The 22795-nt window shown below is 36.9% G+C and overlaps 1 protein-coding gene across 2 annotated transcripts in view; it reads left to right on the top strand.

Annotated features, from left to right (window-relative positions):
* Window positions 1–22795, top strand: part of REV3L (REV3 like, DNA directed polymerase zeta catalytic subunit) — a 115907-nt gene that overhangs the window by 56952 nt on the left and 36160 nt on the right. The window contains exons 6-17 of one of the 2 annotated variants that reach the window (XM_038133852.1): window positions 619–713; window positions 1287–1391; window positions 2359–2443; window positions 2529–2677; window positions 2973–3101; window positions 5490–5727; window positions 8801–8940; window positions 11372–15557; window positions 15932–16908; window positions 17474–17556; window positions 18602–18727; window positions 20271–20463. In XM_038133852.1, coding sequence (XP_037989780.1) covers window positions 619–713; window positions 1287–1391; window positions 2359–2443; window positions 2529–2677; window positions 2973–3101; window positions 5490–5727; window positions 8801–8940; window positions 11372–15557; window positions 15932–16908; window positions 17474–17556; window positions 18602–18727; window positions 20271–20463 — 6506 coding nt within the window. The remainder of the gene's footprint in view (window positions 1–618; window positions 714–1286; window positions 1392–2358; window positions 2444–2528; window positions 2678–2972; window positions 3102–5489; window positions 5728–8800; window positions 8941–11371; window positions 15558–15931; window positions 16909–17473; window positions 17557–18601; window positions 18728–20270; window positions 20464–22795) is intronic. The other variant, XM_038133853.1, reaches the window with a different exon arrangement.

Below are 22795 nucleotides of genomic sequence, written 5' to 3'. Positions count from 1 at the left end.
CAGATCTGAAAAGGCACAGCAGGAAGGCGATCAGATAATTGTACAGCAATCTTGAATCTGTTTCTAGTATTTCAAGTCTTCATCAAGCCAGCTATCCTTAGTTCAGCATGTGTTAGGGTTGTTAATACTCCCTTTCTTATTCACCCGGCTAATAAAGAAAAAACTCCAGAAAAAGTAGTTGTAAGTGCTCTGCATTGTTCTGAACTGTGAATGAGAAAGAAAAATTCTTGCCAGTGTGTTTTCTGGGTGCATGATCCTGCCTACACACCTGGTCCTATTGGCTGAGTTGTATGGAACATTTCATCTTGTACTTGAGGAGAAGAACATTATTGTAATTGCTTTAGTAGCTGGAATTATCTACCAGCTCTTTCTCTTCTCCTCACAAAAAAAAAGCTTTTTTAAGTTGAAGGTACAGATTTCTTATCTAATTAGATTTGAATATGATCATTAGTTTACAGACTTGCAGGTTAGGATGGGAACTGATAATTCTGCATTCAGTTAGTCACTCCTGTTTCCTTGAAATAATTTTAGATATTAGTCCAGTTGAAAAACAATGATGATGCACATTTCAAACTCAGTGTATCGATAAAATAATCTGTGGTATTTATGTTGTTACAGCTCTTTAATGTTGAAAGGTGTTGAGCCACAAAGTACCTGTGAATTGGAGGTGGATGCAGTAGCTGCTGACATTTTGAATCAACTGGATATTGAAGGTGAAATGTTAATAATTTTCCATGTAAATTTGTTTTAGAACAGAAACCATGTTGTCATAGTTCACTCTTCTTTTAAAGTTCATCTTAGTTAAATCACAATCCATATTTCAGTGTTAGTGAATTGCTGATCTCCAAATTTATGAAGTTTAAAAAAAATTAACTGAAAGAAAAGAGGTTATCAAAATAGTGTCTTATCAGAGCAGTATAAAGAGATTTTTTAATGCATAATAGAAGGTTTCAGACCTATAGGAAAAATACGAACGGAAATACCAACATCATGTGTGCATGTATGCATATGTATGTACATACACCTATATATACATATACACACTACTTGGTGGGAAGACAAGAAAAGGCCAAAGATCTGGATTACAAATAGGAGATCTAGAAAGCAAATGAAGCTATGCCTTAACTTTTACATAATACCAAATTGTAGAGTAAGGCAGGAATGGCAATTAAAAAATAACAGGCTAGAATGACAAAGAGATGAAGAAAAGTGTCAGAATCCAGTTTGGGGAAAGAATGCTTTGTCATTTTGGCAGATTTCCCTTCATGTATAATTGCATATTTCAGCCCAGATTGGCAGAAACCCTGGTTTGCAAGCTATATGGGAGGATGAAAAACAGCGACGGAGGCAGAATTGTGAATCTTCTCAGATTAAGTCACCTGAGTCACAAGGTAAAAAAATCCTAAACAATTGAGCAGCTGTTAATCCAAAACTTAGAATGAGAAGCAAGCAAGAGGACAGAATTTAAATTGGTGTATCATGTTTGAGGGATTTTTAGATGTACTGTTTTTTTCCACTCCCAGGCTTACTGATGCTCCAGTATGTGTTTTCCAGTTTTGAAAGCAAGATGATGTAACCTTGCCTAACAACATGATGATTCGGCTTTCTGCAAAACATTCTAGACAGAATGACTGATAATGGTAGTTAAGATTGTATGCTTTGTGATGGAAAACATTTAAATACCAACAAAGCTAAATCTCTTTATCTTGAAGCTTTCCATTGTAGTTTATGCACCAAGGCAGTCCCACTGAATATCTGCAGAATTACAGCTAAGGTGATATTAGATTAAAATTCTAATAGGATAGACAAATTCGTGTCTTTATGTCCCTGTTTTTATGTAAAATTCATTACTTGGGGAAGACTGTGCTCTGCAAGGTAATTGCATGGTGGGCAGGCTATTCTCCATAGAACCTAGGCCATATTTCTTTTAAAATGTGAATGATATTTGGCAAGTAAGACAGAGGATTGAAAGAAGGAAAGAGTCAGGTTCCTGGCTAAGGCAGACTTCTTTCTGATTAACTTTTTTCCTGTGTTTCTGTGTAATGTTATTGAGGCTGCATAAGCCAGACTTCTCAAAAATGTTCACTGATTTTTCTTGGATGCTCATCTTGGGGTAATTGTATCATGATTTGTAAATGCTGTTGTTACTCACAGTTGCAAATGAGATCAGTTGGGAGTACGTGAAGTATTTTGAAGTTTTTTTAATACACTGGGAAAGTCAGCCCTTGGATTTGGCACTGAAAATTAGCAGGCACTTCAACTTTGAACCTTTTTCTCATAAAATCAGTTATTTTAGCTGCTCTCTGTGTTGAGAGGTCAAAGTAAAACTGAATAACAAATATTTTTCAAATTTTAAAGACCGTGGATTTGTGCCAGCAACAGAGAGTGAAAAATTTTTTCAGAAGAGACTTAAAGAAATTCTCAAGCAAAATGACTTCTCTGTGTAAGTGTTTAGCCATTTGTCATAAAATATAGTATTCTATGCAAACCTTAAATATGCATTTAAAACTTGCTTTTCAATTAACTAGAACGTTGTCAGGATCATTGGACTACAGTAATGGATCAGAGGAGTTCTCTGCTGAGCTAACACTACATTCTGAGGTACTTTCTCCTGAAGCCTTTCCATGTACACCAGCTAATACAGTAGAAGTTCATGATGATAAACAGATGAGCAAAGGTGAGTTTTTTAATATCCTAATTGTTTAGGCATAAGTCTATGTCATGGTTTGGCTGTTCATACTATTACCAGAAGTAAGCCAAGGAAGTTGTGATTGTTAGTTATGAAAAACCAAAGAGTAGTTTTTGGTTTTGTTATTGTTAGAGTAAGCCTTTCTAAAGTTGCTACTGCAAATAATGGAAATATACTTGGATAGTAAAATCCATTCTGAAGTGGCTTGCTTTCATAATGTATTGATGTCTCTGACTCGGAAGTTTTATGCTTTCTCTTCCTTTTTTTTTTTTTTCTTTTAAAGACTCCAATAGGATGCATACTGATAAAGAAGAGGAAGCACTTATTAATGAAGAAGCAATTTTAAACATTGTGGAGAATAGTCAGAGCTTTCAGCCTTTGTCTCAAAGACTGAATCAGACTACGGTTTTTAGTGAGTATGACTGGAATGTCTTTTCTTCCAGACTATTTTATTGTTCCACAGTGCTTGTGTTCCCTTAGGTTACCCATCATGAAAGAAAGTAATTTATCTCAAGGAGTTTTTCAAACAGGTTGAGACTTCACACACACAGACACATACCCTACCACCACCAAAACACACCCTGTGTTTTTTAAGAAGTGTCACCAGGACTGTATTTGTAGAGGCTGCTGTGTTTGATGGTTCAGTAAGTCCTGTCCTTTTGCCAGGTCAGCTCAATGTAGTCTCTTGTGGGTATTGCTCTTCCTTATGCTCCTATGGTATAAGGCTAAAACTATAGGTTGATAATGAGAGTTGCAGCAGCATTTCCCAAAATTTTTTTTTTTTCCCAAGTTGCAGCAGCATTTCCCAAAATTTTTAGATACAAAGAGTGGTTGAAGGCAAAAAAACAAGAAGCAAAATATTTAAGAGGAGGAGAAAAACCATGACAGTAAAATTGCAAGGCACAAGGGGGAAACAACCATAAAATAACCAAGAAAGAAACTTGTATGAAAAGCTATGAGGTAGAAATAGTTCAAATACTCTAAAGGAGATGAAAAGCACATCATTCATGATATATCTCTATGTATGTTCTTTGGTAAATATAATGTATAATGTTAATGTGAACCACATAGTGTGGGGCAGGGAGGAGTATTTAAAACCTGTAGTAGTCTCCATTTCTTTTGATACCTATAGGGTATGAGTATATGCTTGGGCAACAGTATGTCTGTGGGTAGTACAATATACAACCTTGAAATCTGTTCTTACTAAGAAATGAGGAGTAGATGAAATTAGATTAAGAGTGTAGTTTTATTTTGCAGAGAATAGGCAAGATTTTGATTATAGAAGTGTTATCAGCAAGGATTGGGATTTATTGAAAGAAAAATAAGAAATTCTGTGGGAACTGGCAAACATGAGCAGACCTGAGAGGATAAAAAGTGGCTAAAATAATATGTAGAGGGTAATAATGTAATATGTACATTTGAATTGCTCAACCAAATTCAAGTGTTGAAATGGTCTTTTTATTCCATTGACTAGGTAATCAAATTGAGATTATATTCCTTTTTTTTTTTTTTCTCTTTCTTTCTCTCCTCCCTTCTGGTCATGCTGATTCCTGGTGCCTTGTGTGACTATGAGTAACATGCTGCATATCTGGGTCTCTTATGCTCCCTCATAGCCTGCACCAGTGTTCACTATTCCTCTAGTAGAGTTGTAGTGCCACAGGGGCTGTGAACCACATGACTTCTGCTGTTCAGTGTGAATTACACCCCAGTGTTCATATTAACATGAAGTAGAGGTTGGAGTTTAATGATGAGTCTTGCAAAGGGCAAAGAAGCCAAGAACAGAAAGTATAATTGAAAGTAGGTTAATTCAAAAATTCTGGAAAAGGGGATGGTTTCTATTGTAAAAGGTTGAATGGTATCTTGTGAAGCCTGTGCAAAATCTAAAAAATGCCTTTCTCACCAATGTTGAGATCTATTTTATATAATTCTCAAGATCATTGTAATCATATGATGCTTCCCAAGGAAAGAAATTAGAGATTGTAGTTCTTAAACTAGAGAAGGAGAGAGAAGTAACAAAGATGCCTGGTAGGCTGGAGGTCATAAATTGCTTATGAGGTCAGATGATAGGTAAGTAGGAAGAGAGTGAGAAAAAATTGTGACTTGGAAGGATTAAAAAAAACAAAACAGAAGAAAAGGGAAGTGCATAAATTACTGTAAGCTTGGATCAAATAAAAGAAATATAAAACTTAAGAGAGGACTGAAATCAGGTAAACTTTCAGTGTTTAGAGAAACCTTGCAATAGAACAGCTTATAGTGACGTGAAAAGGGAGCCTAAGTTGAACATTATATTTAAGAACAGAAGGAGGAATAGTTGGTCAAAATCAGCATCCCTTTTCACAAGATGCAGTGACTGAAAGTCCTCAAGTGATACAGAAAAAAGTGCTCAAAGCTAATGCAGCTATTGAGCAAGAGAAGGCAGTGATGCTTCAGAAACTGGCACTCAAGCTGAAGTTAAAGGGGAGCATGAAGCTTTACTGAATATGAGGAGGTAATAGGAGAATGGAGAGAGAGAAGTGCGTCCGCTGAATCTGGTGCAATCAGAATAGGGCAGAAAGAAAGTTGTCAAAGTTTTAGATACGGGGCTAGAAAAGATAAATCATAAAACTTGAAAAAATAAGATATGAAAAGAGCTTTATTTCTGTAGCATGCCTTGTCTTAGTAAAAAACTAGTAGATTTTACAATGGTGAGGGGCCTTTTTTTTGTTTGTTTGGTTGGTTTTGTTTTTTACTGGTAGACTGTAACTAGTCATTTACAAGTAGAACAAAATATAGATTCTACTTGTATGGGCTTTTTCTGCAGTGGGCAGTAGTGCTGATGAGGCCATGATTGATCTGTTGGCTGGACTGGAGAATGATGGATATCAGATGAGACATCAAAAAACACTCTCTCACCATCGTTCTCTTGGAAGCTGGCGAAATTCTCAGAACAGTGATGATGAAGAAAATGAGCCACAGTGTGAGAAAGAAGAAATGGAACTTAGCTTGCTAATGTCCCAGAGGTGGGACAGTAGCATGGAAGAGCCTGGGCAAAAAAGGAGGTATGTATTTTCTTTTCTTAATATGTTTTTTTTCTGCCAGATCTTTCCTTCCTCCCACCTTGTTTTCAAGTATGCTGTGAGCTCAATGAGATGTAGAGAGGTCTCTGTTAACAACATGGAAAAATATGTGCAGATCATGGGATGGAATGCACATTGTTTAGATGATGATGTGACTCATCAGTGTTATCTAGAAATAAAAATTAAGTGTTTAAGTTTGGCCAAACATAAGCTTCTTGTTTGCTCTTTGAGGAAGAATGAAGTAGGCATTTTGTTCTACAAATCCAAATACAAGAACACCTTTAGTGGTAACTTGCTTGTAAGGTCACACCTTGGATATGATACAAATGTTAAGGTGTATCTTGTACATCTTTTACTGAAGTCAGTATTTAAGAAGTAGTCATATGAAGACTAACCAAGCAGCCTGAAGAAGAAACATCCATTTGTTTCCATGTTCAAAGCTTAAATCAAAACATGAATGTTGCTCACTCTGCTTGACTGCTAAGGGTCAGCAACTTAAATATATTTAAGGCCAAGATTCTTGGAACACCTTCTCAGGTTGTAATGGCCTTTTGTACAGTCTGCACTGACAGGCATTGAAAGCAACTATATCCAGTTTCTCTTGACCCCTGCTTTCGGCCCGCCTTCTGATATTTATAATTCTGTGTGAAGTATGAGGAACTTCACAGACATAACATTTTTTTATTTGGGGATTTTTCCTGCCTCAGAAATTGTAATCATACTATGTTTCAAAGAACCAGAGAAGTTTAGAAATGCTTCTTTTATTTCCCAAAGGCACATTAAAGTTGTAACAGAACCAGAAGTTAGTTAGTTCATTAGTCTCCTAGTTCTAGAGATAATGGATCTCTAAAGCTAGTTTTCCTATCTGACCTTTGATTTTCTAGGGGTTTTTTCCCTCCAGTAGTCTGAAAAGTTGAAATTTCCATCCAAACATTTAACATCAAACTTCAGTTTAGTGGTAGTTACTGTGAAAACCTGTATCTTGCAGAATTCATTAGCTCAGGCACAGCTCTGTATGGGCTTGACTGTACAACTTCAGGAGTCAGGTAGGATCCTGAAGCAATTAACTGCTTTCATGCAGTAAAGAATCCTATTTAAAAACTCAAGAGACTTGATGAGCTGTCTCACTGATATCTTACTCACATATGCCTACACCTTATTCCCAGACAGAAAACACTAGGGAAAATGTACATACCATGTGCTTCCACAGGGAATGAGCTTGTGTTCAGAGGGAATTACAAGTTCTGTTTCACCGAGATCTCTACAGAATTTGGACTGATTTCAAACACAAGGCAGGGGTATCTTTGCTCCCTGCATGATTCTGCTCATGCGTGAAGAACCAGTTTGAGTCGGATGATGGATCTGACTTTACTCTGCTCAGGCTCATTCCATCTGTGTGGCTTCCTAATGCATCCTTGCATATCCATACTAAGGGTTTTCTGTAAGTGAGTATTTACCAGTCTTACATTATCTCAGAAAAATCTATTGAGCTGATGAGGAGTAACCACACGCTATTGAATGAATTAAGTGGCTTGGGTTTGATTTGTATTGAATTGGAGAAAAAAGCCCACCAAGACCTGGACTAGTTCATGGACTAGTATGGTGATGTCATGTGTGTTACATAAATTTTCCTGGAATCGAAACTGGTAGGCTTGAATAAGGAGAAATCCAAGTTACCTGCAGAAGTCATCACTAGGCTGATTTGGTTTACTAAAGCTGACAAAGATTTACCTGGGATTACAGTATAATTCAGGTTGGAAGAAACACCCCCAGTTTGATATTAATTTGCATATCAAGCTGATTGCTTTGTGCTGTGCTTTTCCATGTTTTGGGAACATAGAAGAGGGACAGCTAAGGTCACTTAGATCATGGAGACTGTACCTAGCTGTGCTTGTTATTTGATTCTCCAAGTCATGCTTCCAGACGTGAGTGGAAATGATGTGCTTACACATTTGAGCCTGTTGTTTCTGAACTAACAGATCTGTCTTGATCTAAATTAGCTCCGTGCTGACATTCAGATGTCTGGGGTGGTACCATACATATATTTCTTGCTGGTCTAAATCCAGTCATAAAAGCATTCTGCAAAAGTAAACTCTATTTAGGTTATTGTGGATTTTCCTTCCTGTAAATTCAAAACGTTTGTATTTATATCTTTTAAGGTATTACACAAGCTTAAACAACAAACAAATTAAAACACCCCAAACTTTAATATGTATCTATATTTTTTTTGTGTAGTCACAAAATAGCTTATTTCCAGTAAGAATTTTGTCTATCTCACACTTTAATTTAAAAAAGAAATCAAATTCCTAAGTGGTTGTAGAGCTATACTGGAGGATTTGTTCTTTGTGGTTTTCTATGATATTCTGTGGTATTCTTCCTTCCCCTATGCCCATATAAAGCAAACATAAAAAAATCCAGAGAAGCTTTTCTTTGTAGATCTGCTTCTTTTTTTCCCCAGTGAATTTATGGCTGTAAAAATGGCAGTGTAGAACAGTTAACTTAGTAAAAGCAGCTTAAGTATTAACAACAGCTGCTTCAGAATATTCAGTGAGAGGTGGAATGACGCATCATTTTGTTGGTCATGATTTAGTTAAGCCTGCCAAGAGAGAGAATTGTTACAATAGAGTAAAGACTTCTTAACAAAAAAAAAAAAAAAACCACAAAAAAGTAGACATCTGTTTGCTAACAGCTGAACTGAAGTAATTTTGCATAGTTGGTTTAGTCTTCAAATTTCAAGCACTTTGAAGCAATGAAATTAAATTGCAGTAAAATTGAACTAAAATTAAACATCGAAATGCTTTCTCTGCATCTTCTTAAGTTAGTGAATCCTGCTGTTTAAAATGGTTGGCTACCACTGTTGCCTCTTAAAATAGTAACATTGAATAATATTTTCACTTTCTCAGTGAGAAATGTGACAAAGTTTTTGTTTCCTTTTGCTCCCCCAAATTACACAACCAACTAGCACCACCCTCCATTGAGTTTCATGTTCCCTGTGGCTCGTGGTGTTTCTTAATAGAGGTATTATGCATCAATTAGTTCCTTCACTTTCCTCCAGGTCAGCTGGCAAAAATATGCATCGAAGTTCAACAGAAGAGGATTCATCTTCAGAGGAAGAAATGGAGTGGAGCAGTAACAATATGCTCCTATCTAATCTCTCAATACCTCAGTTAGATGGAACTGCAGATGAAAATGGTGGTAAGGAAATAGAAAATCAGCTTTGGAAGTTGAGTCATAGTTCATTTTCACATCAAATTGCTAGTTCTCAAAAGTGCTGACCATTTTCAGTCTGTGTTTCAATTAGAAGGAAAAGTTCCCGACAGATTGTAAAAGCAGGCCCTTAACATCTTCCTTGAAAAACATTTGTGTTTAAATCTCAGTGCCCTCTATGAATTACCAGAATCTGTTTTTAGAATTGTATCAATGATCCAAAAAAGGACATTGTTTAATTAGTTCTTTGGAAAAAACCAAATATGATAATAAAAGTAATGATTCTGTGGGATCATTTATACTCCTAGGATTATTGGAAATAAGGAATGTATTACTGTGTAGATTTAGATGGTTCTTTGCAAGTATTTGCCACACTAAACTATGCTAAGCTGTAGTGAGCTTTTGTTTGGGCCTGTGTTTCATTCTGCTGATTGCATATTCACATATGTGATTGCATGAGTTAAAACTATGCAGTGGCAAAGCCACTGCAGAAGGAACTGCTTTTCAAAATCTGTAAAAAAATAAATTAATCTGTACAGATCTTTTGCCATCTTTATTACATGCTGTCTTTGATCAAATAACATTAGTCAACAGAATGCACACTTTGAAGTTGGGGAAATCTATAAATAATATTATTTGTTTCATTAGAAAATCTGCAAGTCACATTATAATGTTCAGTTGAGAAAGTGCACTATATGATCTTACTAGATAGATTGTTGATAACCACAGCTATTCTTTTGTGTTCAGTGTTTAAAACATGGTGTGCTTTTTCCTTTTTTTTTTATATGTATAATGGTAGGATTAATACATGATTTGATGTACTGCTAATGTGATATGCTTTTGTCAGATATACAATTGTAATTTCCTTATTTGCCATACTTTCTAATTTGTTGTAATAAGAGATGCTGCTGCCTAAAGAGACTGTTTCTTAAGTAATTGTTTAAATTTAAGCATATTTTAAGTATTTGAAATATCGACTTAGCATATTACTGTCAACTTTTACACTGATTTCGTATAATATGAGATACAGTAAATTCAAAACAGATCTCAATCCAGGTTGTCTAAATTAGAAAATGCTTATCCACACATGAATCTGTGTCCATATAATCTGACTGGCAAGTAATTTTGCAGTTTTTATATCTGAATAGCCGGGTATTTTCCAGGTGTTTGTTGACACTGCCAAACTCCCATTTTTTTGAGTTTTCAGTTCATCATCCTCATTCTTTCTGTGGACTCCTACCTTCAAAGAGTAATAGGCTTTGTCTCCCAGCTGTGTTTCACAGCTCAGGACTCTGTGTATGCATTAGAAAATGTTACTAGAAACAGATTGGGACTTCCTTTTATTTTCCTCAGCCAGCGGCAAATAAATTGCTGGGCTGAAGGCAGCATGAATCTGAGATGATCCCCAAATTGGTTGAGACTTAGAATAAAGGCCCAAAGGATCCCCAGTCTAGTGGGGGATCACCACACCAGTGTGCAGCAAATGCTTCCAGATCATGTAGCATGTTTCAAAATTCCTATCCCCCTTCAACATTTCAGCTAAAGAGGTGGATACATGAACAAATTTCTGTGTGCCAGGTGCTCTGTGGTAACTGCCTCTTTGCAGTGGTAAAACCTCTGGTTATGAGCAAGCACACACTTGTTAATTTGTTACCACGTCTCTGTCCATACTTACCCCGCAATAACTGTGGTGAAAGTATCACTGAAAGAGATGAAAATCATCACACATACCTTGTGATGAGTCTGCACAGGACAAATTACCACAGCACCTGCTGGTCTCAGATTATGTGGGCACATTGATACATGGATATGGGTCCAGGATCTAACTCATGGGTACAAGCTTCTTGCATGAACACTTGAATGGGTGCTGTATTGCTGTGCTATATAGAAGTGCAGGAAACTACCTATGTTTAGTGCACAGCACAGTTCATACAAAGCCCTTGCCATGTTGTGAGATATGCTACTTTAGCTTTCTGTGCAATGACTTTTCTGCATGGGGAAGGTCATCTAAATAAGAATTTTGTCTTTCAGAGCCAATGAGTATACATACTTCTCAGGGACAAAGCAGGGTACAAACTTTTCTAGAAATCAGTCTTCTTTTATGTAGTCATCTGAAAGTGATTGTGAAGCCTTCTTTCAGAAAATCAGTGTGAAATCTTTGACAACTGTATGCAAGTCTGTCATTGAAGAATAACTGACAAAATGCCTGAGACAAATGTACTGACAATGTGATTTTGGTAAAGCAACTCATGTAGTCAGGGTCTCTAGTTGTCATGATGATAAATGTAATGTGATTTGCAAGAGTTTTGTTTCTTATTTGGGTGGGAAGGCTTTCAGGAAGATACTATTAAAATTTTTAGTGCCTTGGGTTATTTTTTTACAGGAAAACTAGAATAAAATTGCTTTTCTTCCATTTCAGACAATCCTTTGAATAATGAAAGCTCTCGAACTCACTCCTCCGTCATTGCAACAAGCAAAATGTCTGTAAAGACCTCAATCTTTCACAAAGATGCTGCTACACTAGAACCCCCATCTTCTGCTAAAATTACTTTTCAGTGTAAACACACAAGTGCCCTTTCTAACCATGTTTTGAGTAATGAAGATTTTGTAGAAGACCTCTCACAACCAAACACAGAAACAAGACCTGAACTTTCAGTCCATTCTCTTACAAAAGAAAGCACTTACTCAGCCAAGTACCCAACTCCATTCAGCAATAGTACCCATGCAGAAAACTCTCACAAAGAGAGCAACAAGAAAGATACTCTCCCAGTTTCTTCATGTGGAAACAATATTTTTGACTATGAAGATGATATTTCATCAGTGAACAGACCAATACCTAGTAGGAAGTACATTAGCATTAGAAAGGCTGAAAAGGATGTCTCTTTTATGCATGTGGGCCGCCATATTGGTGACAACATGTTGAATAAAAATTTATATAACTTTTCTGATATGAGCCACTCCAAAGGTAAAATGTCCTCTGAAGTAAATGAAAAATCCAACAGTGGAAGTATAAATAGTTTTTTTCCAGCAACAGCTACAGAAAATTGTGAATTGGTATCTTGTTCAGGAGGCAGTCGAACTGTGGTACATTCACTTGAAAATAACACTGATGAAGGTGGCCTTAATAAGCTTAAAATTAGGTATGAAGAATTTCAGGAGCACAAGGCAGAAAAGCCAAGCCTCAGTCAACAAGCAGCACATTATATGTTCTTCCCTAGTGTTGTTCTTTCCAATTGTCTCAGTCGACCACAGAAGTTAGCTCCCGTGACATACAAATTACAGCAGGGCAACAAACAGTCCAGGCTGAAACTGAGTAAAAAGAAGCATAGTTTTATCAATCGTCAGGAGCCTGCAAGTGTAAATGATGTTGCATCAGTGAAGGAAGGCTGCTATACACAAGGTAATGCTTGTAGTAACATTCCTGATAAGGATAGTGCTTTACCTAGTGACTTAGTTCAAGTTCCTCTTGAGGCTTTTGAAAACAAAATGCCTACAAGTACCGCTAATTACACTGACTGCCAGTTTGCAGATGGCTCTCTTGAAACTGAGCAGTCCTTTGGACTGTGTGGGAATAAATACACGCTCCGAACGAAACGGAAGGTAAATTATGAGACTGAAGACAGTGAATCGAGCTTCGTCACACACAACTCAAAAATTAATCTACCTCAACCGATAGAAAGCGTTGAAAGTTTGGATGGGTCTCAGAAGTCTCGAAAGCGTAGAAAACTTTCTAAAAAATTGCCACCTGTTATTATTAAATATATTATCATCAATAGATTTAGAGGGAGGAAAAATATGCTTGTTAAATTGGGGAAAGTAGATTCTAGTGAGGAAAGAGTAGTACTCACGGAGGAAAAGATGAATTTATATAAAAAGCTTGCACCTTTAAAGGACTTTTGGCCAAAAGTTCCTGACTCTCCTGCAACCAAATATCCTATTTATCCACTAACGCCAAAGAAAAGTCACAAAAGGAAAGCAAAACATAAGTCAACCAAGAAAAAAGCTGGAAAACCACAAAAAACAGGTAGTACAAATATTAAAAGAACTTTATCTTTCAGAAAAAGGACTCATACAATTCTTTCTCCTCCTTCGCCCTCCTACAGTGCTGAAGCTGAAGACTGTGACTATAACTATAGTGATGTTATGTCTAAGTTAGGTTTTCTTTCTGAGAGAAGCACAAGCCCAGTAAACACATCTCCACCTCGCTGCTGGTCTCCCACTGATCCAAAAGCAGAAGAAATTTTGACCAACCTGGACAGAGAAGCTTTATTTAGTAGGGGGCCCAATATCTACAACAGCAAGACTGTTAATACTAGTGTAGGAAAAACTAGTAGAGCAAAAACTCAGGTTAAGAAATGTAAAAAGAAATTTGCTAGCCCCACTGTATCTACCAAGAAAAAGAAAAAGATTAATCAGATTGATAAAACACCAGATGATGGAAAGAAGAAACCTAGAACAAAACAAAAAACGGCTGAGAAAGCATCCTCAAGAAAACGTGTTGTATTTAAAGATGAAAAAGAAAGTCACTCTGCTACAGAAGTCAAGTTTGTGCTGAAGCATCAAGATCCTCATGAGATTTCTTACAACTCTGTCTGCTCTCAGCCACTTCACAACCTCAAAGACAGTCCTCTTGCTGGCTATTCAGCTGGATATCTGCCATCAGCACAGCTCCCTTCAGCTGATGCACAAGGTAATTCATTGGGCTGTTTTCACTCACTGATGGAAATTGATAAGCCTGTAGATGCACAGTGTTTGCCTGCTCCACGGGAAGACCCTCATTCATCTTTCACAACTACTCCCACGGCATTTGGACGGGAAGTACTAAAAATGAGCTCTCAAAGGTCCCGGACTCAGAGTGCTATATTTAGAATGAAGGACTCTGCTCTCATTCAAAACATATTTGATCCATCTAATCACTCAACTCACGTAACACAGAATGCTTATATCTCAAAAGACATGACTTCTCCAAAAGCAGAAGAGGTAAAAAATTTGCAAATCAGATATTTGCCACCAGCTGGGAAATTAAATGAAACTCGTGACTCTCTGGACATAGCAAAGATGGATCAATTACATACCGCTAACTATTTGCATGGTAAAGACAATAATCAACAGCAAATTTTTTGTTTACCAGAGGTGTCCAAGCATTCTGATCCTTCTTCTGTTCTTAAGCCATCTGAGGAAAACCCTGGGCCACTTCAACTACCTAAAAACTGTTTTGTAACGTCTTTGAAGAGTCCAGTGAAACAGTTAAATTGCGATCAAAACCAGAGAGGATTTATTTTGGATATGTCACATTTTAAACCAGAAACCACAAAACAAAGGCCTCTGTCAGAAGCAACCATGCAACCAAAACCCATCTCCCAGTATAAAAACAGGAATATAGTGGCCCCATCTGCATTTGGTGAAGGACAGTCTGGTCTGGCTGTTTTGAAAGAGTTGCTCCAGAAGAGACAGCAGAAAGCTCAGAATGCCAGTATTGCACAGGAGCCATTGCCAGACAAAACACAGCTGAGCAAGGGCATACCATGCCCTCTTGAACAGAATAAAGCCATCAAAAGGTCACGGCCAGTCACATCATCAAGAAAATCTCGTTCTCCCAGGAGCACAAAACCTAAAGAAAAAACAGCAAAACTTGCAAAAAAGGAGTCTTCAAGCCAGCCAATTACTAATCGCATTGATCATTGTGTATCTAATGACAGCCCCATTTTTTTTTCAGACCCTGGTTTTGAAAGCTGTTATTCACTTGAAGACAGCTTATCTCCAGATCACAATTACAACTTTGATATTAATACTATAGGGCAAAGTGGATTTTGCAGTTTTTATTCTGCAAGCCAGTTTGTCCCAGCAGATCAAAATTTGCCCCAGAAATTCTTGAGTGATGCAGTTCAGGATCTTGGTTCTGGACAAACAACAGAAGGTGACTTTCTGTGTCATAATGACCAAAAATGTGAGGAAGAAAAGCAACATTCTTCAAGCACAAATAAATGGATACGGTCTGGTTCCCTGAGCCCTGAGCTTTTTGAGAAGAACTCACTAGATAATAGTGAGAACCACTGCCATAGTCAATGGAGGAAAACCATTCATTCTTCAACTTCTAGATCTAGTTTTATTGATACCTCTTGTACCCAAGAGACTGAAGTCTGTTTAAATGAAAAATTCAAATTGAATATAAATGCAGTAAATAAAGAGAGATGTCTTAATCTTTCTCAGCCAACCTGCTCAGACTGGATTCAAAGCCACATTAGAAAAGAAACCACTTTTGAACCCTGTCAACCACTTGATTCAGTTAATACCTCTTTTACATCCTTATTGTCATCACCTGATGGTGAACTTCTAGATGCAGCTTCTGAGGATTTAGAATTACATGTTTCAAGAAACAACGAAGCATTAACTCCAACTCCAGATAGTTCGCCAAGATCAACCAGTTCTCCCTCACAATCAAAGAATGGAAGCTTTACACCTCGTACTGCTCACATTCTTAAGCCTCTCATGTCCCCACCCAGTCGTGAAGAAATCATGGCAACTCTGGTGGATCATGATCTTGCAGAAACAGTTTATCAGGAACCATTCTGCAGCAATCCTTCAGATGCTCCAGAAAAGCCAAGGTACTGTGTTAAATGCATTTCCGTCTACCTATGATTGTGATTATATTAAATTTAATTTATTACTGTAAACAATTTTATGCTGTTATGAGGCGTGGATATGTGAAAGATCCCATCTGATATACATGCATTTGAAGTTGAAAGTTACTGTGCTTCCAATCCAAATACTCAGTTTCTTTCATGGTATTTGGATTTTTTATTGCATATTGTTGTAGTAAGTGGGAATGTGTCTTCATGGTTTGTAAAATAAAAATACTGCCCATGGGAATTGCATAGTGAGAAAACTAGTTAGTAATGCTCTGTTTTTCTATCATCTGGAGGACTGCCTACAGTGCACTTTGGAGTGAAACAGTAATTCAAACTATTTTTCTTCACAGGGAGATTGGAGGACGTCTTCTCACAGTGGAAACGAGACTTCCAAATGACCTCCTCGAGTTTGAGGGGGACTTCTCATTAGAAGGTCTACGACTCTGGAAGACTGCATTTTCAGCAATGACAGAAAGTCCTAGGCCAGGATCTCCTCATCATTATGGTCACTCTACTGTTAATAAAAGAGAAAATAATAGCCATAAAACTAGTGAAGACAAAAAAATAGTCATAATGCCATGCAAATGTGCTCCAAGCCAACAGCAAGTTCAGATATGGCTTCATGCCAAAGAAGAGTATGAACATTTCAAGAAATTGCCTAAGAGTCATCCTGCTGAGCAGGCAAAGGCAGATGAGAATTTCAGCTCTGCAGTATTGTGTGAAGAGAAATCTGTAGAAGTAATAAAAGTAGCTAAAGATTTGAATTTGTCTAGCCTGGAAGATGAAAGACCTATTGTGCCTACAAAGAATTCTCCTGCCTCCGTGGCAGAAAATACAAAAACACAAAACAAGGAAACCTGTGATAAGTCTATAAGCACCATAGGAACATCTGTAAATACTAAAAATGACTTAGACTCTAATAAAGCTTCATGTGCAAGCAAGACACACACTACTTCAGCTCTAGAACAGGATAAGGAGGAGGAGGAGGAGGAAGATTATTATGTCAGTTACAGTTCTCCGGATTCTCCAGTGCTTCCTCCTTGGCAACAGGTGGCATCTCCAGATCCTAAACAGTCCAGTTTAGAAGACACAGAGTGGAAAAGTCAGGATATTATTTTGTCTTCTTTGGAAGGAAATGATGTTGGAAGTGCACAAAATTCTCCATGCACCCAGGAGAACGTTCAGACATCCTTTGACACATCTCCATTTCCAGTTAATGAGGATCCTGGAAATTCTGAATCAGTTTGTCTACACAGTACGCCCATTGTGCACAGAAAAAAACAAGATGAAATACCTGAAGTTCTTGGTTTTACTCCTTTATCTGCAGGTAAATCCATTAAGTGATTCTAATAATACACACACACAAATCAAAATATATTTCTTTTGACATAATAAGAAAAAAAAATCTCGGCAAAAATATACTTAAAATTAGTTTTTTAAAGGAAAAGTTCGGTGCATTATTGTCAAAGTAGCTATTGAATTATTGGAAAAGTCTACAAATAGAACATCCATTTGTTTCCTAACAGTCTCTAGTACTGAACTCTGAAGTGCTGGTTAAAAGCTTAATTTAGAAGTATTGCTTATTTGGGGAATTTTTAAAATCTTGTTGACTATATTGCTTGTATTTTTCAAAAAATAATCTCAATATAGAGTATGAGTAACATTGCAATGTTCAAGATGATAATGATGTGAGACTTTGTAACTTATTTATGTTCCTATATGTCCATAAATACCAAATTGTAGTAATTGTGCATTGGATTTGACAAAGGATAAAGTTGTAATGTTTGTAATGTTAATGAAATGCCTCTTTTGTTCCTTGCATGTTGTTTAATGCCTAGACAGTGCCTAGACAGTACTATTGAGGCTAAGTAGTCTTTCACTCATGTTTACAGAACCAAAAGCTCAGAAACTGAGCCACAAGAGGGGAAGTAATACTGATGGTCTTCGAAGAGTACTTCTAACCACACAAATGAAGGTAAATTAACATTTCCTGCGCAGATGTATTTTATTTTGCGGCATATACACATTTCCATTCTTTCTTCTTTGTTTTTGTCTTTTGCTGTTAAGATCTTGAAAATACATTTAAAATGGTATGGTATAAATGTTGTGCAATCAGAGCACACTCAAAGTTAGGAAGAAATTTATGAGTTTAATTTGAGGGAAGCGGCTGCATGTTGGCGATTGAGAGTGCTGCTCTAGGGTAGTGAGAAACTAATGATAAACACTAAAGAGACACCATGTAAAGATGTTTTGCTCTTTGAGTTACAACATCCTTTTTAAGTTATAGTGTGATTTCCCTTTTTTATACATATATAAATACCCAAACCTCTGTATATTTATGTGTCTCTATGTGTATTAGTTTTCAGACAATGTTCTAAGCATTTTCTGAAAACAAGGAGGGCAGTTTGTGGTGTGCCAACAGAGGAGAAAGAGATTGGACTTATTTTACTTAAACAGTGTTTCTGCTCTCCATGTTGGAACAGAATGGAGGGCTAGGTGCATTAGTGGAGTGACCCAGTAGTTTTTTCTTCTCAATATATGAACCTATTTCAAGGAGGTACTTAATATACCTTTATTTCAGTGCTTTAAATAGTGATGACTGAAAACAGGGTTTTTTGACAAATTGTTGCTCAAGAGAGAATAGAGAATTGCTGGTTTCCATATCCTCAGACTTCCAAGAAAGCCAGTATGTTTGGGACTGGTTTTTTTTTTTTTTTTGTAGGGTTCTGGGAGTTTTTGGTTGTTTGGGAGTTTTTTTAAGTATTTCAAACTGCCTCTAGCTTTGCTATGAATTAAAATTATTCCTAAAAGGCAGAAAGATACAACGGTTGTTTGCATGTTGAAAAATGAAATGAGGCAATAGTAAAAAGTTGGGGACTTTTTAGTAATTTACAGTGTAGCATTTGCATTTTCATTAATAAATTTGTATTTTGTATTGCCTATTATTTAATATTACATAAGAGTTTAGCAACCTGTGTTTTCTCTCTCTCCTGTGCTTTTTTCTTCCCCTGCCTGATAAGAATCAATTTGCTGCCCTCGGTGCTCCAAAGAAAGAGACTTCCCAGATTGAAGGACCGTCTTTAAATAATACTTACGGTTTTAAAGTCAGTGTGGAAAACCTGCAGGAAGCAAAATCTTTACATGAGGTAACTACTCATACATGTCATTTTATAAAATTATAATTTATCAAGCCGGTGTTATACTGGAAATAAAAAGCCTTTTTCTCTTGGGTCCCTAAGTGACTTAAAAATGAATCAGTGTGTGATGTCTGCAGCTTATAAGTAGTTGATCTACCAGTTTCAGCTTGATGTCCAGTGCTCTGACAGTATTCAACTAGACTTTACAGTATTTTGGTTGAGAGGATGGTAAACCTCCCTTCAAAAATAAAAATAAGGGAAAAATCAGAAGGAAGAAATAGTAAGTTTTGCATAAAAACATAACTTGAAAAACTAGTTGACCATAATTTTCATGGATTGTTTCCGTACGAAATAAGGCATCTGGCAGCAATTATAAAGGCCCTCCTGGTATTTCTACTTGTTCTCTTCTGAACCTGTTGGGCAGTTTCTACTACATGTAACAAAAGGGTGCCTATCTCAAAGAAGGTCTCTTTATATCTGTCTGTTTGGTGTGAGGAGAGGAATCAAAGTGCTGGAGAAAGGGAAGCAGTGTAAATACAGTGCTGTGTTTGGCTGCTGACAGGGCAAGCAGTCTGTGTATATGACAGACGGTCATATACAGACTTCTGGACAGCCTGCACACCTGGAATTAGCTGTTGGCCAGTTTATAGAGGAGATAGGGAGATAGCACTGAGTAAAGGACATAAGAGAAGCCACAGAGATCCTGGGGGAAATGGAGATGGAGCTTTCATAGTAAAATTTCACCCAATGATGTTTGTATGCAAATCTAGAGGAAGTCAGGCTGCCCCCAGAGCATCCTGTATACACAGAAATAATTTTAATTTTTCCCTCCTAATCTGTCTAACCTCTCCATTAATCCACATTATGAGCAATATTATGCAAGACAACAGAGCAGCAACACAGTGTTGAAACAGTATTAAATAATACTGTGTTTACTGCAGAGTCAAAAGTTGACAGTATATACAGATTAGCATTTTCTAAATGTAAACCATTCTTCAAAAAGCTCTGGCAATATGATGTGGAAGTTCATTATTACACCTGAAGGCAAAGTTATTCTTCCTATCTTCCTGTGAGGCTTTGTCTTCATGCTTGTCTTGGGTGAGGGAGGGAAGGGAGAAGAAAGACCAAGAGTTATTCTTTGTTCTTGATCAGTTCAGAAGTGTGATTCAGCTCAATATATAAAGGCATTTGAAAACACTACAGGAATTTACAATTGTTGAAGTCAAACATTATCTGGTTTTTGTCTTATTTTCTGCTTTTAGTAGAAGAATATAGTACTCAGACACACATACTGAATTTTTATAACTGAGTATAAAGCTGCGTTTAATGATAAATCTTAGTTTTTTTCCTAAGATGGTGCTATTTGCAAAAAAGTGAGATCCAAAGATGCTTGGTTAATCACTTCTGTTAATTTCAGGATGGAACCTTGTAGTTACAATGTAATACCACCATATAAATGTCTGCACTGTCCTCATTTGCACAGATAGTCTTCTCTTAATTTTTTTAAGAAACCTGCAGAACAAACTAACATACTGCCTTTATTTGTTGCTAGGTCCAGCACCTTACCCTCATCAGTATGGAGTTACATGCCCGAACAAGACGAGATTTGGAACCAGATCCAGAGTTTGACCCGATCTGTGCTTTATTCTACTGCGTCTCATCAGACTCAGCACTGCCAAATACTGATAAAAAAGAAATCACTGGTGCTATAGTGATTGATAGAGGCAGGACACTCTCAAGCCAAGGTTCCTATTTCTTTTTTTCATACTATATTTTACAGAAATGCTATATCATAGTAATCGAAAGTAGCAAGCAAAATGTAATAGAGTATCTGTATTACTACGTATCTCATTTAATTTGTCTTGTTGAATGGCCATAATAAATATGGAGTTTTCCTGCTTATATCTTCCAAAGAACTATTGCATGGGCTGTAAACCACAAATAGCATTTGCGTGTGCAAAATATCCATGTTTGCCTGCTTGTGGACAAGCTCCTGCAGTGTTCTAAAAGTGTAAAGAGGAAAACCTGCCTTTAGTTTCCTACTCAAGTTGCTGGATAGCTGCAAGTAGAAAATGTTAAAAGCAAGACAGTATGTTTTATATTTTACTTAAGGGTTATTTTTGTGGTTTTATCTGATCCTTTTAGGATCTAAACAGGGGCCCTTATTCTATTGTACCTTTTTGGCTTTGTTTAGACCAGTGATACTCAACCTGTGGCTCTAGAGCCGGATGTGGCTCTTCATGGCCCTACAGGCGGCTCTCGCAATGTAGGCATCTGATCGGCGCTCCACTCTATCAGGCAGCGCGGGGAGCACTGAGCAAATGGACCAGCAGTGTGGGAGTCGCTGAAGTTCCCCCTCCCATAGGGGGAAAGAAAAGGAGCTGCTGGGATCCCCCCACAGGTAAGAGTAGAGATCACCTCCCACCCAGCAGCTGTGGGGCAGAATGGGGAAAAACTTGCCCTTTTGCCCCTTCCACCCCTCCACCCCGCTCCCTCCTAGCAGCCAGAAGGGATTGAAGACAGAATGCTGCTGGGAGAGGGGATGCTGATGTGTCATTGTCGTGATGTATCAATGTGTGGTGGCATTAAGGCAGCATCATCACACATTGAAGTGTCATGATGGAAAAAAAATCACACCGTTGATACTTGATTTTTATGGTGCTCTACAACTCCATTTTATTAAGAAGTGGCTCTCCAGCTGTTAAAGGTTGAGTACCACTGGTTTAGGCTAGTAAAAAAAAAAAAAACCCAACCAAAAAAAAGCTCAAACCAAAAAACATCCCCAAAGTAGTCCTCTTTCTTTCAGGGTTTCTTTGGCAATGTGAATGTGTATCAAACCACAAAATACTGTCTAAAATTTTAAGCGTGGACAAAAACCTACCAAAAAATTTTTAGCAATAAGGCAACAGCTTCTTCTTTTACTAGTGTATTTTTCAAAGTATTGTAGATATTATATCATGTTAAGCTAAGTTCTTATTATTCTCAGTGAATTTTATTTTGGTATTATATGCTTGTTACTATCTTAAAAAAATATATTTCTATTACCTTACTGAGGTTTTTCCACAGTATAGCCACTATGGCTCCGTAGGCATGTGTGCCGCTGATAGTTTATCAAGAAAAAACTTTCTGTAAAAGGTCCAATGATACTTTGAAAAAATGAAGGTTCTGATCTAGTTTTGTTAGTGAAATAAAATGATGTGTTTAAATGTTATTGTGACATTCGTTGCTTTAATTGATGTGTGCTGTCAATACTTTCTTGGTTCGAACTTTTTGAGTTCCCTGTGGAGTGACTTGACATTGAGATACATTTTTTTTTCTCTTTTGTGTTATTATTGCTTTGTAAGTCACAGTACTTGTTTTAACATTTATTTCTGAAAGCACACTTTTCTTAATTCTTAAGATCTTAAGAATGTGTCAAAGTAGAATGCCTTTTAAAAACTCCAGTTCCTAAAATGTGCATCGTCAGTGTAACAGAGATCATACTACCTGTTATGTAGAGAAAACAGAGTATGTGTTGTGCATTATTCATTTAAAGAGATTTTTTTTAATATGGAAGGCAAATGCTGAGTTTCTACATGCATGCAAATTTAGATATTATTCAGATATTATCAATGCGGACCCGCTTAATGTGCACTAAGTGAGCAGTTGGTCATGTTTTTCCATTTCTGCCAGTAACTTAGTGTGCTGAAAAAAAAGAACTATACTGTTATATAGCATTTTCATTCTGAAAGGCATTTTGCAAAGCACTACTCTGAGATAGCAATTAAAATTCTATTTTGCATTAAAAAAATGTGTGAGCTGTCATATAGTCATTTAATATTTCTTATTAAAAGTAATTTTCCAGGAGCTGGACTCCTGTGCATGTAAAATAGTGAAATTTCTTGTGAATCAGGTTTGTTTCTATCTGAGAATCTGTGCAAGATTACCATTATGGCAGAATTCTACAAAGTGAAAAGAAAAAATTATTCCGCCCAAGAGGAACAAAATAAGTCAATGGAATTAATTGTGATAATTATTAAAGATAAAAATAAGTTGTGTTCCATACTTATTTTTGGTTATATGTTTTATTCTAAAGTA

The sequence above is a fragment of the Motacilla alba genome, chromosome 3 (assembly GCF_015832195.1).
Source record: "Motacilla alba alba isolate MOTALB_02 chromosome 3, Motacilla_alba_V1.0_pri, whole genome shotgun sequence".
In the NCBI taxonomy this organism is placed as follows: domain Eukaryota; kingdom Metazoa; phylum Chordata; class Aves; order Passeriformes; family Motacillidae; genus Motacilla; species Motacilla alba.
The sequence above is the reverse complement of the archived record's forward strand: the minus strand, read 5'-3'. Positions and strand labels throughout refer to the sequence as shown.